General features: G+C 37.3%; 1 protein-coding gene across 1 annotated transcript; it reads right to left on the bottom strand.

The window, feature by feature from the left end:
- Window positions 1–1,034: 1,034 nt before the first annotated feature.
- Window positions 1,035–17,509, bottom strand: CHORDC1 (cysteine and histidine rich domain containing 1). The gene is made up of 11 exons (XM_068181550.1): window positions 17,266–17,509; window positions 13,891–13,940; window positions 11,809–11,865; window positions 11,148–11,308; window positions 10,455–10,555; window positions 9,471–9,529; window positions 8,384–8,454; window positions 7,993–8,098; window positions 6,776–6,895; window positions 6,053–6,115; window positions 1,035–5,528 (listed from the first exon to the last, which is right to left on the bottom strand). Exons 1-11 carry the CDS (start codon window positions 17,327–17,329, stop codon window positions 5,385–5,387), a joined length of 996 nt encoding a protein of 331 aa, XP_068037651.1. The 5' UTR covers window positions 17,330–17,509; the 3' UTR covers window positions 1,035–5,384.
- Window positions 17,510–17,646: the final 137 nt, after the last annotated feature.

Genomic DNA, 17,646 nt, shown 5'->3' with positions numbered 1-17,646 from the left:
TGTTTATGTACATAATGATATAACCTGATCAGAAGGCATTCCTTTTAAAAAAAAACATAAATTAAATCCCTCGGGGTATAGAAGCACACTGCATCAACTCTGCCTCCTTATACACAAGCCTGATTTCCAATTAAGGATGAACAAATTAGGTAAAGCACATTAGGCTAGAAGTATACTAGGTTAGTTTTCTCCCAAGCATGGAATTCAGCAATAATATTGTGGTATCAATATTTACCATAGGTGTAAATCACATTTCAGAGAACAAGGTTTGTGGACTAAAAATATTTCATAGATCATTGTAAGGTAAAAGATCTGCCTCTAGGTAGCTTTAAATGAATTTTGTTGCAATGCACCTTCCATTAAAATTTAACAAGGAACTAATTCTTCAAATACTTTTTTCTAGTAGGTGACAAAAATATTTTATTCAAAAGGATGCTTCATTTTTTCCTTAAACACTCATTTGACTGTGGATTAGTTTGTAACGTCTGTGACAATATCTCGGTTACCCTCTGGTTAAAACATCTACCCAAACTTCAGGAAAAGCCCAAGTATTTATTACCATAGAAGATATCAGGCTTCAAGAGGCAAACCCTTTTCTACACCAAGTCAATGCCAGAGGTTTTGGAAAGTATCTTCTTTTTCTAAGACACCAGAAAAAAAAAAAAATCAAAGCAACAGTACCTTCAGCAACTTTAGAAACAGCCACTGTTATCTGGAATTATTCCACTTCCATTAAGTTTGTGACAGCTCAAAATTCTTGGACTGAACTATTTCTGTGAATGAGACAGGCCCCCATCTCAGTAACCACACTCAGATTTCTGCAAAACTCATATCCTGACTGGGCTGTAGCTTTAGAAAGCAACAAGCAAAGAAAGGAACTACAGGTGGGGAAAAATCCCCTTGGTGATGCAGTTTCCCTCCTAAATAAGACTCACATGTAGAAAATGCCCACTTACATTTTGCTTCAACAACCATACTGCAAACTAACAGGAAGTTCTTACCCACAGAAAAAGGAGTCAAACACAACCCCCAAATGCAACCAGCATGTAATAAGAATTTTATTGGATACATTTAGAAAAAAACTAGAGCATGAAGACACGAGATTAATTTCTGTGTGTAAGTTTTGTGAATGTGCAGAATCAAACAGCCATGCGAAAAGACATCTCCTCTTCAACTGTAATTCAAGACTCTTATAATGGCAAAATTATTACCACCCTAAAGTGTTCCAGACACATAACTCATTACTTTGAAAACAATCTCCTTCCTGAACAGAAGTAAAAAAAAATCGTAGCAAATTGGGAAAGATCATTATCATTAACAGATACAGTATTTAATCAATACCCATGCCATGTTTAAAGAATGCAAGCCAAAAATGCATCATTATGTAGAACAGGTATATATTTTTTCCAAGGCAAAATTCCTAGTAAAATTAATTCCTCAGCTACTGAAATGGTGACTTGATAATGTACACAATCCAGGATACCATCCGATGGAAGATTTGTCAAGTTGTATCACCACCTAAGAGTCAGAGTAGCTGATCAGCCCTGTGCTTAGCAGTGTATTAGCATTTCACATAAATTCCAATTCCTCCAAGAAATGTTGTTACGGATACAAAATCATAGAATTATTAAGATTAGAAAAACCTCTAAGATCACTAACCACCAAGGTAGCACCACCACCATGTTCACCATTAAACCATGTCCTTAAGTGCAATACCCATGTTTTTTTCAACAACTCCAGGCATGGTGACTGCACTGCTTCCCTGGGCAGCTTGTTTTAATGCCTGACAACCCCTTCCATGAAAATTGTTTTTCCTAACATCCAATCTAAACCTCCCCTGGCACAACTTGAGGTCGTTTCATCCTATCACTTTTTACCTGGGATGTAATGTTTGGTACAAAATATGTTAGACAGGAAAATGGGCTTATATATGAGGGAAGAGATTAAGATTTCTGTCAAACTTGTATACCCATGCAATTGTTTGTATTATAAAGGGATCGTGAAGGTGAATTTTATATACACCTGGACAGTCAGATCTGACTCATGTAACATGCCTGCCTACATGTGTAACACATAAACCCATACTGAAACACACTACATCTCTTAAAAACTTATTTATAAAAATATAGTTAGACTGTATCAATTTAATTTGATAAATAAAGCACAACATCTGAGAACATGAAAAAAGGATGAATTTGACACCAAGTACTCCTGATCATACTGGTTTGCAATTTAGTGTCATATTATTAGACAGGTGAATGCCTGTGATCAAATATCACTTTGCTTAATTGACAAATCTTGCTTTTGGGAAAGTATCATCGTTGCGTTAGTACACTACAGTTGGCCTTACCTTCTTCTCCACACTTACTAATGAAAGTTATAACTAAGCCAATATTCCATCCAAGTGTCTGCTACCACTATGCACGTCAAGATGTCACTGCATGAAACACCAGGAAGAACCCTTGGTGTGCTGAAGCCTGTTGTGAGCAACTGCTCAAAATACACAAATTCAGTGAGTGATACAGCTCTTGCAGCTTCAGGATAGATGTGGACATGTGGTTATAAAAAACTGCTAAGAACTGCTGCAGTTAGACAGTTTATGGCAGTCTAGGCCATCTGAAAGTTTACACTTTTATTTTGAAAAGCATTCCAGGCCACAGAAACTATGCTGTAATTGTACAATCTATACCTTCTTGCCTGACCAAAGCTGGTGGGGTTTTCAAATGTTGATTTGTTTGTTTGCCTTTTTAAACAGGTAAGTTTTAAAAGTGGTTGTAATGCCACTGATGGAGGGAGTCATTATAGAACACCTGAAGTATCTTTAGTTTTGTGCTGAAAGTATGAACAACAGGAGAAGAGCAGGAGGAATGAATAAAAAGCAAAAGCAAAATTGGAGACTGTGTTTGCAGTCTCCCACTCACGGCCAAGGTGACTAAGCTACCAGCAGAACATAGTTTGAAAGAGTGTAACAAGTAGTTACAAGATCCCAAAGCCTACAGCATTCACAGCAGATGACCCATTCATCCACATTTCTCTCCATTTAGAGTTTAGTGCACTAACACAGAATACGACTTCTTTAAAAACAGAAATTCTGTTTTCCCAAGGAATTCCGTTTTCCATGTAGTTCTTTAAAATAGGTTTTACATTATGTAGACCTACTGCACATGAGGATGCAAATCAAGAGAAAATATGTTTTCCATATTTTTTTAACATATTTAGGATATTTATATATCCATATGGATAGACACATTTGAACTTGCTTGTTAAACAAGAACTTTATCCTGGTGTTTAAGCACTACTAATTTTGCTGTCCAAGTTCAGAGCTCTGCACACACAAACACAGATGGCATGCTAGTAGCTACATCTATCTAGAATTTTTCATCCACTGATGTTCTCAGTGTCACACTAATAAGTACTCCACTTGTTGGTTCAGAACACATCAAGGAACATCTGTTCCATTTTCAGAGGATCACCTGGCAGGCACATATTTTATAAGCTTGTACCCTATCACTTTGCAGTACCTGACATTTTCAGATTTAAAAAAAAAGAGGAAAAAAAAGACATTATTAGAGGTTAATAGAATCTATACAGCAGAACTTAGAGTTGAAATTTTTTAGAAGGGCCCAAGGGAGCATACAACCATGCTCAAACTAAGTAAATGAGGACAAAGGATCTTGAAATTAAGATAGAGAAGCACCAAAACAATTTTATGTATATATATATATATATATATATATATATATATATTTGTATCACCAGTGTTACCTTCTTGGTGTTCAGGGATGGTTTCTTTGGTAATGTATTTCCTACTACTTTAAGCATGAAGTAGGACTTCAAGTACTGTTAGAGACAGATGTCTGAGTCAAATCAGACCTACTGGAAAACAGCAAGATTCTCAGAAATCTGTATTTCACTTCAGAATGCCTTTACTACACCCTGTGTTTCTCCTGACACTATTCCAGGTCTGCCAAGGCTAGTAGATGAGCATCCACGCATTTTAACAGTCCACAAGACCTCTTGTTTACATATACAGGATTAGGCACAATAAATAATGGTGTGCATTTTTTATTACTTTAGTAGGAAAACATTTTTATTTCAGCTGCAAGCCAAAATTAAGGAACTATTTCAACCAGAAATAGAAAGTAACGTTACTGTGTGTGTTGCTGCCTGGATTAAAAAAAAAAAAATCTCATTTTTACAGCTATCCTCTTTTCAGCCACACACCTTTACTGATAAACTGAAAACAAAACTAAGATCCTAATTTCTAATTACAGTCTGCTCAAAAGATACAGTATTATTTTAAAGTATTTTGAGTCAAAGGTACAATTACAATTTGAGACAGACATTTTAAAGCATGTTGTTTCTGCTAAAATTTGTCCTGTATATAACTGCAGTTCTTACATGACCATTGTCAGAGTCAAGAGACACACATATCTATGTGGAAATTGTTTTACCAAGACACCTACAGGGTGTCCTGGCTTCTCCTACTACACATATCCATCTACTTTGAGTCTTGATATTTTCGATGTTGTAAAACAGGACAGACTATACATTCTAAAAAGGCTGCCAAATATATACAGCACTTTGGTAATTTTACAATAGTTTCCTGTTTGCATACTCTGCACAGCTGAACTGTTAAGTTACACAGCCATTTCACTGTCCATTTGCTTTAATATTTAACTATTCAAAGAGCAAATGTAAACAAGTAAAATAAATCCCTTCTTGCCACCTTTTTTAAAAATTTTAACCTGATCTGCTTTGATACATGAAAGACAGCAGGAGTCAGCAAGTACTGAAATCCTTGGAATAACACCGTTCATTTCATTCCTCCATAGCCAACAGGTAATTGAAACAAACCTTTGTTTCAGAACATGAAAGCCTACAAGTGTACAACTTCCTATTTCTGTTTATGTAACCTTTTACTCTAGATGTAGAATTACATGCTAATCAGTTCAATCTCAGATTTTTGTATCTGCATTACTGTATGCTTCATAACAGTGTTGAATTTAACACAGGCTACCAAATGCATCCAGTCTGAACAGAACAGCTGAAAAACAACACCACTCACTGTGAATAGAGAGCACATCTACTGGGATAGTCAGTGCATGGTAGGGAAGGCTGCAAGCAAAGGGCAATAGCTGTTTTACTCTAAATTCCCATGGAGACATCGCTTCTAGCATAAACATACCCAGGGGAGCAAGAGCAGAAATAACTGTTACCCTTTCAAGTTTACACCCCCATTTACTGTGCGTCAAATTTCTTTCTAGAAGGGAACAGATGAACTAGCATTAAAAAAAAAAGAGAAATCTATATAAAAGTTAAATATTTGATTACAGTAGCAAGTCACCACTTTATCATGGGAAATAACTTGTCTCTTGGAATTGTTATTGATCCGAACTCCCCTGTTTTGGTTGTGTGTTGGATACTGGTAACTCCAGACTTGCCCAGAGAAGGGGCTCTGCTTTTCTCATAGTGAGCTCAATCTTTGTAGCGGTCATGTTCACGTAACTCCTCTTTACATCGATCACCTGGAACAGTAAACGTATTTCACACTTCAATTTAACAGACTTATAGACACTGGGGAATTAAGTTAGGGAGTTTCTCATCACTAAGTTTCAGTAGATGTTTAGGTAGATGAAGATCCCTCTAGGATCTTGAAAACAAGATTGTTTCCCATTCCCAAGCTATGGAATGTTTATGGCATAAACATAGGCCTATGCACATTTAACATACACTGGCTAACGTACAGAACCAAGGGGTTTCTGCAATACCACTACCATGGTGCTGGGATCAGAAAAGACCATGGAAGGCCACCTTCTGTACAATGCAGTGCCCATTATTATGGCACACTCCTGGGTCATTATATTCAGATTTAAATGTAATTACTCAATGTTATGCAACAGAAATTCTTTCAAAAAACAAGAGTAATGAGGAAAACCAAACCATTTTGAAAGAGAGGAAGCTAATGGCTTATGTTTCGGTTTCCTTCTGGGATTTTTTGTTTGATTTTTTGTTTGTTTCTTTTTAATAGAAAAAATATTTTTATACTTACTCCCCATAACTTCACACTACGATGAAACTCCTTTTCTCCTTCAAATACAATATGGATATTTACCTTAACAGGAAAAACAAAAGAAATAAGAACAGTTTATCATGTTAATAAAACATCTGACACCTCAAGCATGTTTAAACAGAATATACTATTTTAGTATTTGGATCCTACAATGACCAAAGTGATAAAATTGTCCCTCAGAATAGAAGTGAGTATCTATTTTAATACATTCTGATACAGTTGCAGTTAACAGTGACCACTGGTAGCTTATTTTAGATAAAGAAATCACAGAGGCATTTTGACACCTGGTTAATATTAGTAGCTGTGAAACAGCATACAATGAAGAATGGTATCAAATTACATTAAGTCAAATACAACTAAATGATGACTCTATAATTATTTATACATATGATGCAAACCCATCATGCTTGGGTGTATTTATACATATGATGCAAACCCATCATGCTTGGGTTTTAATTATGGAAGTCAAATTAAAGACTTTTTTTTTTTTTGCGTATTTTATTGCAGCTTTAAAATACCCCCACACATTAAAGTGCAGATGTCCAAACAGAAGGGAGAAAAAAAGCTATACATACTTGAACAAACACAAATGCCAAGAAAAAGCAGTTACTCAAAATAGAATCTTATGCTATCTCTGCCTCGTAAATAAAGCTGAACAGATTTTCCTAGGTTGAAGATGCTGATCTTAAGGTAGAGGCTCACCATTGTGCTATTAGCTTCTACGTAGCTCAGATCAGGGACAGAATTTTTAGCATATACAGAAACAGTCACTTCTCCTCCAGTCTGGTGCCAATCATGCCTGCATGGAACTACTTTTGTACCCTACATAAGGAAAAAGGTACAAAAAAAATTAGAATTACATTTGAATATTTTTTCAAGATTAACAGCGTAAATGCCCAGTACTTTTTTTAACAGCCAATTAGCATAGCTAATAAAGGACTATATTTCATCTTCACAGGAGACTGCAAGACTCCACTTGCAATTCGTTTTACTAAGTATTTCAGTATCTCCCTCTCAAACAAACTGCAACAAAAATATGTTACTTGTAGATCAACTTCTTTTCCAAGACTACAGTTAGCCAGCAGGTTATAGAAAGGAACTGAACAAAGAGAAAGAATGCCATTACTCCAAGAGTGCTTCATAGTCCTGCAAAAAAATGTATTACCTTCTGTTCTCTGATGCAAAAAAAGTAAACTGTGAAAAAACCCTCAAAATAAAAAAAAAAAGCTCAAGTAAAAAAAAAAAAAAAACCTTGCTGGATAAAAGCCCATTATCTCAATACACATACAGTTAGTATACACATGGTTTCTTTACATGTGGGGAAATTCTTTACTCTCTTTTTCTACATTTTTCGACACTTTCCTGCTTTGGACTCATGTCTTCAGCTTTTTTTTAATCCTTACTTTCTGCACTTGCAAATAATTCTTGAATAAAAACAGAAATATTCAAAGCAGCCAGCAATTATAAAATTTAAAGGAAGTAAAGGATTTGTGAAGTAATCGCTTTGGAATGAGGTAATGAAACTACACTTTTTACAATATACCTTTATTTTCTTCTGTTAAACATTCCTGATGTTTCCAGTGTCATAACCTTTTTGCCTCTGCAACAGCCAATACATTCATAACAATAACTTTGTGTTCACTTGTATCCATCATGTGACCAAATAATGTTTTTCAAGTGTTTTGGTCCATTATTATATATAATATTCTTAAAGAATCAAGTATACCTGTACCACAGACTACTTCACACTCCATTTCTCAGTTTTCCTGCTGTGCACATTACGTATCCTCCACATTATGTCAGAGGTAGTGATCTGTAACAGCTCAGCTACAGCAGTAACTCAATCAAGCTCCAAACCACATTTCAGTATTCAAAATTCAGAATGGCCAGTTACAGAATGCAATCTTAATGCTACTTACTGTATCCTTTTTAGTCCATACATGTGTTCCTCTTGTGCAGCCTTCTTGAGCTAAAAATGTATTGAAGTCAGAAGTTTTTCTTTTACAACAGCTCCAATACTTCATCCTTGAAAGTTCGCAAAGTAATTAACAAACAATATTTAGGACACTATTTACTGTGAACATTTAAGATCTTTTTTTTATGCAATATTACTTTTACTTCCGTATACCCCCTTCAAGCATTGCCATTTTTTGACAGAAGAGGGAATAGAGAATAAATCAAGGCTACATCTAGCAGGAACACACAAGAAAGCAGGAACACACAACAGACTAGTTAAAAATCCTGAAGTTAACTGAATACTAACCCTTCACAGAACACAGGTACAAAAAAGGAAGTTAGCTGAATACTAACCCTTCATGGAATATAGGTACACCAGAATGGTATATACATACTTCCTCTGTGCTGTGTGGTCCTTCGTATGTCTGGTGGGACAAAGCATTTAAAGTGTATTACTGTTAAAGGATTTGGAGCAAGGAAAAAAATAAAACATAACATGACAAAAACCAGAAATAATGACCAAAGTATAACAAAGCTTTTGGGTAAATAATCGAGATCTAATGGCTTTTCCTAGCTTTTCCAAGTAACTGTTCAACCTTCCTTCACAGAAGGCTCTCTGGCACTGCTGAGAAGCTGTCTTTATATTAATTCAATGGCACACATTAATGGTGACACCATCTATGCTCACAAAGGTCACTGCAGATCCTCAGAGATTTCTGTCTTTAAAATACTCTGAGCATCCAGAGAAAACAAGAACTTAACTTGAAAATAAATTAAATTTGTCATTCATAAAACACATGGATTCTCTAGAGAAAGTAAAATAAACAATATACAACTTAGCCACTGAGTATCAAATCAGTTCTTCCCAACACAAAGACTGCCAAAGTTCTCCTCCCACCACAGCTTTGGTAGATAATGCAAAATCTTCCAGGTAAAATAGCTATTTAAATTTTACTGTCACATTTTGCACAAAACAAGCCTGTCACTGTAACTTTCACTTTGAATGGCTATGTAATATAATGACTAATTTTGGTGCTAGAAGTGTTAAAACACTGACTTTTTAATTCTTCTTACAGGAAGCATTAACTGTTAAGATCTGTAGATGCTTCTGATCTATACACATTATCAAGAGCAACTCAAGTGTTATCAGTAAACCACCCCTCACCAATATTATATTTAATATGTTAAGTTGAAACACCTCAGTACAATGGATTTGACAAGCTTACTAATTAGAAGTTCATGACAGGTTTAGGAAAAAAATAATCTTTGACTTTCTGCGAACAACTCGCATTTGTCCATAATAAAGCATGTTATCAAATGTGCATTTGTTAAACCCAATGGACTTTGTGCCTCTTCCAAATTAACTTTCAGCAGACAAAAAACCAAAACTGATCACTTAATAGCTGAACAGCTGCATTTAGAGTACAACGGAGCCACTTACTTTTGAACAGCCTGCATTTTTACATGCCGTCCCAATCCTGATTTCATCACTATCTTCGTCTGTAAACAGATTATTATAGCAAATGAATTGTATAATTGACTGAACACTTAGCTTTTATTAAGGACTAAACTGAGCTGAGGAGGAGATTAGAAAAACCTTCCTCTTCAAGCTTCTATTTTCTGCCTGACAGTGAAATCTGCCAGAGAGGTACAGGGAAACATTCCAAAAGCTGTATTACCTATGCATCAAATTCTAGGCTCTGTATCTTTACACATTTTAAGTGACGTCAATAAAAAAAAGATGAAGAGGATCCTTAGAATCACAGGGGAAGTGAACAGTCATTCATCTTGTTCAGTTTTATAAAACTAAGAATGTAAAAGGCTTCAACTGTTGTCTATAAATACACACAAAGAAATAATTTGGATACCATAGAGAAAGAAGAGCTAAATTAACTTGGCACAAGAACAAAAGAGCATAAAATAGCCACAAGTGTAGGTTGAAATTACAAAGTTTCTTAAGGAGCAGTGTAGCTCTGGAACCAAATTCCAAATAAAATGTGGGAAGAAGAAAGAGGAAAAACAGACAAGCGAGAATCAACTAGTCTTCTGAGGAATTTCACCAATTTATGAAGGCTTTATATGATACTGTCTCTGCAACAACAGGGAGTAAAGTTCATTTTTTGGTAACTGTCAGTCACATTCAGAAATGGATGCTCCCATTATGTACATTCTAACCACAAAATCTTAGAAAAGACACAGTTCAAATAATGCTAAGGAAAATGAACTCCTCCTGACAACCAAGTCTCCATGTTATCCACATTTGGACTTCAATCATCATTCCCTGGGCTGGAAGGTATTTCCCAGATTATTAAGAAAAAGAACATAATTACAGGAAACTATCACTTCAGAAATAACAAGATCTGCATTTCATTTATTTGTGTGACGCTTAGCATCACATACCTACTTAATCTCCCTGTCTCCTTACCTTTTCTCCCTTCATTTTCTGATGACAGTTTCAGTTTATCAAGAGCTTGTTTCAAGGAAGCTGACACTTTCAGCTGCAAATTTGTCATTGGCTCATCTGGGCTAAAAAAAAAAATCCACGTATTAGTGTCAACTGCTTCATGAGAAAGAATTTATAGAAGACAAAGTAGTAACTTTTAATCTTCCTACAAGGCTCTTCCTTTCAAACCTCCCTTTAACAAACAAACTACATTTGTAAATGCTAATCCGTACTGTTTATGAAAAAACAGACTAGAAAATTGGAAGGCAGTCTTGGCTTTCAACTGGAAATCCTAAATATTATGCAAAAATAAAAATAAATCAGAGCTACTAAGGAATCTAAATACAAGCACCCCCAAATTATTTTTATTACTATTTAAAACACTTAACACATCTTCTAGTGGCATTTTAAGCTATGAGGTTATAGACTTCAATTTTTGCTTCTTGTGGATCTAAGTGCTGAAAGATCAAGTACTTCTTTGTCATAACCAGAATTCTTTTCTCATATTTTGAAGCTTAAGATAACATCATCACTTCTAGCACAACAAAGGTCTTCTAAGGTCTTAATTTCAGAATTTCTACACTACATGAAATGTACAACACTGAAAAACCAAGCAAGCTTTAACTTGGCCAACTGACTACAAATTTGGAAAACCTTAAGTTTCATATACTGTACCTTGGTCTCTTAATTGTTTCCAATGGTTTTGGTGCCTGAATTATGTGTTCTTGAAATTTGGGTTTCAGTTCAGCTAGCTCCTTTCGTTCAGAGGTAGTTTTGACTTTTGGTTTAACAGGCTCAGGAGGTTTCTCACTGTTATGGAGACCCTTTGTACAGCCCTATTATGGAAAGCATATGTTTTTATTTATATATAAATGCAGTGTGGTGCATATGCATTAAAAATCAACAAAAACTGCAACAAGTCTTCTTGACTCATTTCTTCAGCTCCATCTTTTCCCTTAGCCCACTCTAAACACCGGCTGCAAAGGAAAACCTACGCCTAAAGAGGAAAATATTCTCATTTTGGACATAAGTTAAAAGAAAAATACATACTTTCTGTAGTCAAGCAAAGCAGCAATAAATGCTGACCATCCTTCTTTATTAGCAAGCAGTTCTATCAAAATCTATTTTGATAATTTTAACAATTAAAGCTTGAAAATGAGCCTTGACTTCATTATATGAAGCCTTGAGCATTATACAAAGAAAAACAGAGTATATAAGAATTAAGATGGTTTTAAGAGAAGTAGGCAAATTTAAAACATGCAAGCACATGCACCATTTAATATTAATCACAGTCACTTGACAAGTATCGAAATTGTAAATAATCATGAGTACATACCACAATGCTTAAGAAGTCAGAAAAGTCTGTTGTTCTCCTTTTACAACATGACCAACCCTATAAACATTTTGGAAGAGAAACAACACAGGCATGACTACCGAGCTTGACAACAGATTAAAAAAAGTAAAATATTTATTATATTTCTTTAAAAGATATGGCACATCAAGCTAAGCAATTGCTTTCTTCCCTACTGTGGACAATACTGTCATCTGCAATTTTAAAAGCCAGAGAACTCTTCTAGTTTGCTGATGCTGCCTTAATAAGAAAGTTCAGTAAATGTGAGGCAATACTTCCACGGTAAGTTAGGTGCCAACTCTGTACAACAGACAACAGAAATGTTACTTCATCTCATAAAGTAACATGTAAGCAAACCAAATATTACACCTGAGACCAGGCTCAATGCACAGGCTCTCTTCCAAAAATGATAGGGATTTTTTTTCCTTTTCTTGAGCACCACTCAAATCTTTCAATTGCTTATTTCCCATCAACAGAGCTAGATATGTGCACTGCACAGCAATCTAACTACATCAATTAAGAACACTTTTTATTATATAAACCAGACATTCAGTTTTAGAGCAAATTGCCTTGCCACTGTAAATAATATATCTTAGAACTCAAAGAATAACAGTTCTCTCTCAAAGAGACAACAGTTTGATTAATGCACCAGCACTTTAAAAGCTTAAGTGGTGTAACACAATGGGTTTATGTAGGGCGTTCTAAAATACCCTCAAAATATTAACTATTTCCACATTTGAGGAAACAAAAGGTTCATCCTGCCCACCTAGATTATCTAAACTGATAGCATGAAGAAAACTGCTCATTTGCATTTATGAAAAATTTTTAATTAGGATAAGGAGAAGGGGCAAAGTGGTACTTGTTTATAAACAGTGAGTATGTAAGAGAAAGAGGGAGTAAAACTAAGTTTTTGAGCCAACTGTATAATTCCTCTCTTTGTAATTATGTAGAAGATTTTTGTACTGTGCTCTGAGGACAGCTATAATTTACATGTACATAATTTACAGCTATAATTTAAATGTACAAAAAAAATTTACCATTGTCTAAGCAACTGTACAGTGTTTGATCTAAGAGCATTTGTCCCAGTTTGCCAGTGGCACACAATGGACGATTCTAGAGTCAGTACTGCAATATAAGCAACAGCTCACAGCAAACACACTGCCCAGCACAAATGCAGAAGCTTTCAAAAGGACAAAAGACACCACACTGTTGGGATGAAATGCACTTCCAGCAGAAGCAGTTCCTAAATACCAAGAAAAAAACCAACACTCACTCCCCTCAAAGCTCAGCTAAACAGCAGTTTAGTGTTTTAAGAAAAGTCAATTAGGCAACACCAGTATTAATAAAGTGCCAGGCTCCATTTTTGGACAGCAGATTTCTGACTACACACAATTAAATTATTAGAATGATTTCCACTACTGTTTCAGCAGTTGTGTCTGAGATGATTCCCTGTAAGCACTTTGTATGCATCCAGCAGATTCTGAAGAGGGAAAACAGTTTAGCACAAAACCAAGGATGGGCTGTGCAGTCAGGCCTAAGCACTGGAGACCCATCAAAGGTATATTTAATTCTTCACTGAAGATGGAGCCCAAGAATCTTGGACAGCTGCATAAGAAGCATAGGTGACCAGTCCCAATTCAGCCAACATCCTCATTTGGCTGATTAAATGAACTGCTGTTACTTAAAGCAGACAAATGTCACATACACATTAGTGCCCTGGCCACATCAGACCACAAGCAGCTGCTCTGAATTCCAAGCAGGTTAATTAATTTAAAGAATATGAAACCTCTCAATGGCTCCACAGTCCTATTTAGAGGACCTAATTAAACTGCTGAGAGACCTAAAGTCAGTTAATCAACAGGAAACAAGTCATCTAGACTTGCATGGCATTTAGACCATATGAGTGGAGTTTTTAATTTCTTTTTCAGGAATGAGTAACTGTGCTTTTCTAATTTCATGGGGCTGCTCATGATAGGCTGAACATCAGTTTCTTAACACTGAAAGATCTGCAATTAAAAAGATGAAAAACCAAAATGATAATACTTAAAGGGACAGTTGCATACTTACTTTGAGAGCATCATGAAAAACGGGCACACCTGGATGGTATGTGCATGAACCTAGAAGACAATCATTATTATTAATATTGAAGCATACCAAGAATCTTTATTCATATGATTACAAACCCAGCAAAAAATACCACATCTGCAATTTATGTATGCCATAAGCTACGCCACTTCCCTGAATGCACATCATTACTCAGAAAAATCTAGATTTCATAAAAAATGCTCTCTGAGTGCATATATTAAACATAAATAATCAGGTCTTCTTTCTTCTTATGTATATTACAACACAAACTAGAAAGCAGGTGTCTAAGACAAACTACTGCTTTTACATGGAGCAAGTAAACTGTCTATGGATCATCCCTAGCCTTTATCAGTAACCAGGCCCGACTGGTAATTTTGCAGAAGAAGGTGACCCTATGGCTACCTGACCAACAGAAAATACTGATTTATCACTTCAAATTCATCTATTTGAACCTGATCAGAGCTTTCTATTGAGAAGCATTCTGTTAAAAAAGTCTCTTAAAGCACATCATGAGTTTATGATTTGAACCGAAATTACCTTGTTCTTTTTTCAATGTTTGTAGTATCGTAAGTCACCTAAGGATTTGAACCCAAAGGTTAGTCTTCCACACACACAATTCTGATGTGTCAATACTATTTATTACTAATACATTCTGTACAAACACTACACTGGACCACAGCCTCCATTAATGAAAGTGTTTGTATTTACAGATGTTTATCAACTTTACACAGCTGTTCTCTTTTACTTGTATTCCTTTCACATGTAATAAAACTGCTCTGATTATATAACTTCTCACTGCCATTTACTGCATGGATAGTATTTTACTGACTTGACTCTAACCACTACATTTTAGCCTTTAAAGCAAAATTAGAAACACTTAAAATTTAAAGTGACAAACATTAACAATGCATATAATAGGAAGCAAAAAAAAGAGTGATTAACAACTTTATTAGCAATCTGCCTACAGATATTTAATAGGCAGTAACCCAAACCAAATTTAGTTGTTTTTATCTTTTTTATAAATATGTAGATTTTAAAAGAAACATAATTTTGTATAATTTTCTTTGATTTTATATTCAATGCCTAGTCTAAAGCACTAATATAATCTGAGGGACATCAGTTCCCACCTTAACTCAAAATGCAAAAATCTTGGGACATTAGTTCTTCAGCAAGACTTACAAATATATCCATAAACCTTTATCAATTCCTTCAGTTTCAGGATGAAAAGCTAATGCTGGTAAACCTCACAGGAAAATCAAAAAGGAAAAAGGTGGTTATTTTGCATAGAGACCAGGACTTCACTGTTAAATCAAATAAAAGTAGAGGCTATTCATTTCCAAAAGTATAAAAGTATGTCACTAGAAGCATCATGAGAATAAACTCTGTTTTGTAGCAAAAATTATTTCTGAGTCAGAAGACTTAAATTACTATTTCTAATTCTTCACAAGCATTCTTTACTGGAGAGATGCTGTTAATAACAGCAACCATTTTAGAGACCAGAACCATCACAAAATCAACTATCTCAGGGGTGGCTATGCTCCAGCTCAAGGCAGACACAGACAAGTGCCTGGTCATCCATCTGGCCAAGTGCAATCCTTTTTCCTCACTCCCTGGAGCCTGCTCTGCAGTAGGTACCAGATGAAGCAAGTGACAGTCCAATTGGCTGCTGTCTCCTGAGGGCCCTGCGTGCTCCGGGAGAGAAGATGCCAGGACAAGGAGCTCTGCAGTGCCTCAGCAGAGCCAGTGGGATCTGAGCCTGCTAGAGGACAGTAAAACACCAGCTCATCTGCGCTCACGCCGAGTCCAACAGCTCTTACCTGACACAAAGGAGCCCTTCTCACACTAGGCAGGGAAAACTGGAAAATTAGGATACAAGCAGATAAAAGCATATTCTAGTTGGGATTTGCATGAGATCAGATTGCTGCAGCCTTTGGTTGCTATTCTACATTTTAATAAAAAAAAACAAAACCCAATACTAGCTACGTCCCCACTGCTGTTAATATCTTTCCTTTACCAGAAAGACCAAAGTATTTCAAAGCCATTTTCTCTAACCCTCAGGCAATTTTTGGAGACACAAGTACCACAATTTTTCAGATTTTTGTTTCTTTGGAGCTTTTTTGATGTCAATTTCGTAGCCAAACTGATCCTACTCTGCACACACTACTATCACCTTACTGCTGCATCCTTAAAGCACTTTAACAGTCCTTTCATAAGATGTCAAAGTAGAAATTTGTAGGAGTCACCCATACGCAAAACCTGGTTCTTTGTAGCGATCTGTGAATAATTACATTTACCTTCAGAAATGCTTAGTCTAGGACATAGTGATTCCACTACATGTTCCAGCCACTTACTGAAACAAATTTCACGTCATGAAGTTTTTTTCCCCAACCCAAGCACCACAGAGCTAGCATATGGCCATGCCAACCTGACCTAGTTTACTACAGCTAGATCACAAACTGTAAAGAAGTGTTATTTTTATAAGGAGTACAGGTCAAAAAGTCCTAATAGGATTTTTTTTTTTTTAATAATAAATACCCTTATCTGCTTTGCCTTTTGGGGCAAAGGGGTGTCAGGGATAGTGGTGGAAGAGATCACTAAATGTAAGCATTCCACAGCTATGCCCACTTCTGCTGTTATAAACATTAGCAAGTCCTACTCAATATGTTGCCCCTCTCTATGCAAAAACAAGTAGCTGGGAAAAATAAACACTCCTTATAGCCACGGTTATAAACCACAGAAAATGCACAAGTTAAAACATGTTAGCCTACTTCTAGCCCTAGGGGTCACTAAAAATTAAATTAACAGAGAGCATTCTAGAAACTCAACCAACAGAGTTACTTTAGGAATCAGGTGAGGGCAAGACTTCTGAAAACTCAACTCACTCTTCTGCTTTTAATACGCTTCACCAGCATTCCCAGCAAACACAGAAGTACTGCAAGGGCTTAAGGCACTTGGAAGAAAAGGCACACGTGTGCAATTCAGAGACATTTAATTACCTGCTGCAAGTCCACACACTTGAACTAAAAAAAAATATCAAAAACCAAACCAACCAACTAACCAAACTGAAAACATCCAAAAAGCCGCTGGTAGCTGCGACGAATGCAACAGGCACAGAGGCCCTCAGCAGAGGGCCTTGAGAACCTCTGGCACACAGGACAGCGCCGGGCCTGCCCCGGCCCCGCACGCGTGTCCCCGGGGCAGGAGCAGCCCGCGGGCCGGGTGCGAGCCCCGCAGCGCGGCGGGGCCCGGCCCCGCGCGGGTCGAGCTCACACCGCCCCGCAGAGCCCCGGAGGCCGCCCCGCTCCCCGCGCTGCCAGCGGGGGAGGCACCGCGCCCCGGCCCCTCCGCCGCTCTCACCCTCCGTGTTGTTCTCGGGGTCGAAGCGCTGCCCGCAGCCCCGGTTGTAGCAGAGCAGCGACATGGCCGCGGCACCTCCTGCCCCGCCGCCCGGGAGAGCCGAGCCCGGTAGAACACGGCGGAAGGAAGAGGGAAGGAAGGAAGGAAGGAAGGAAGCCGGGCAGCAGCCCCGGGGGCGGGGCAGCTGCCGCGGCGGAAAGAGCCGGCCGGAGCCTTCCGGAATCTTCACGAAGCTTCGGGGGCCGGCGAGCGCGGGCGGGCGGCCGCGCAGGCGCTGCTGCGGGGCCGCGGAACCGCCGGGCGGCTGCGGCCGGTGGTGGTGCCGCGGCTGGGCGTGAATGCTCGGCCTCCGGAGAATTTGTCCTGCCTTTTTTTTTTTTT

This window comes from Anomalospiza imberbis, chromosome 2 (assembly GCF_031753505.1).
Source record: "Anomalospiza imberbis isolate Cuckoo-Finch-1a 21T00152 chromosome 2, ASM3175350v1, whole genome shotgun sequence".
Lineage (NCBI taxonomy): Eukaryota > Metazoa > Chordata > Aves > Passeriformes > Viduidae > Anomalospiza > Anomalospiza imberbis.
This window is presented reverse-complemented; position numbering and strand designations above follow the sequence as displayed.

Coding starts and splice junctions, on each gene's coding strand:
- CHORDC1 (XM_068181550.1), bottom strand. CDS start 17,329: ATGTCGCTGCTCTGCTACAACCGGGGCTGCGGGCAGCGCTTCGACCCC. Junction 13,941..17,265: donor CCCCGAGAACAACACGGAGG/GTGAGAGCGGCG, acceptor ATTGTCTTCTAG/GTTCATGCACATACCATCCA. Junction 8,455..9,470: donor AAAATGCAGGCTGTTCAAAA/GTAAGTGGCTCC, acceptor TTGTCCCACCAG/ACATACGAAGGACCACACAG.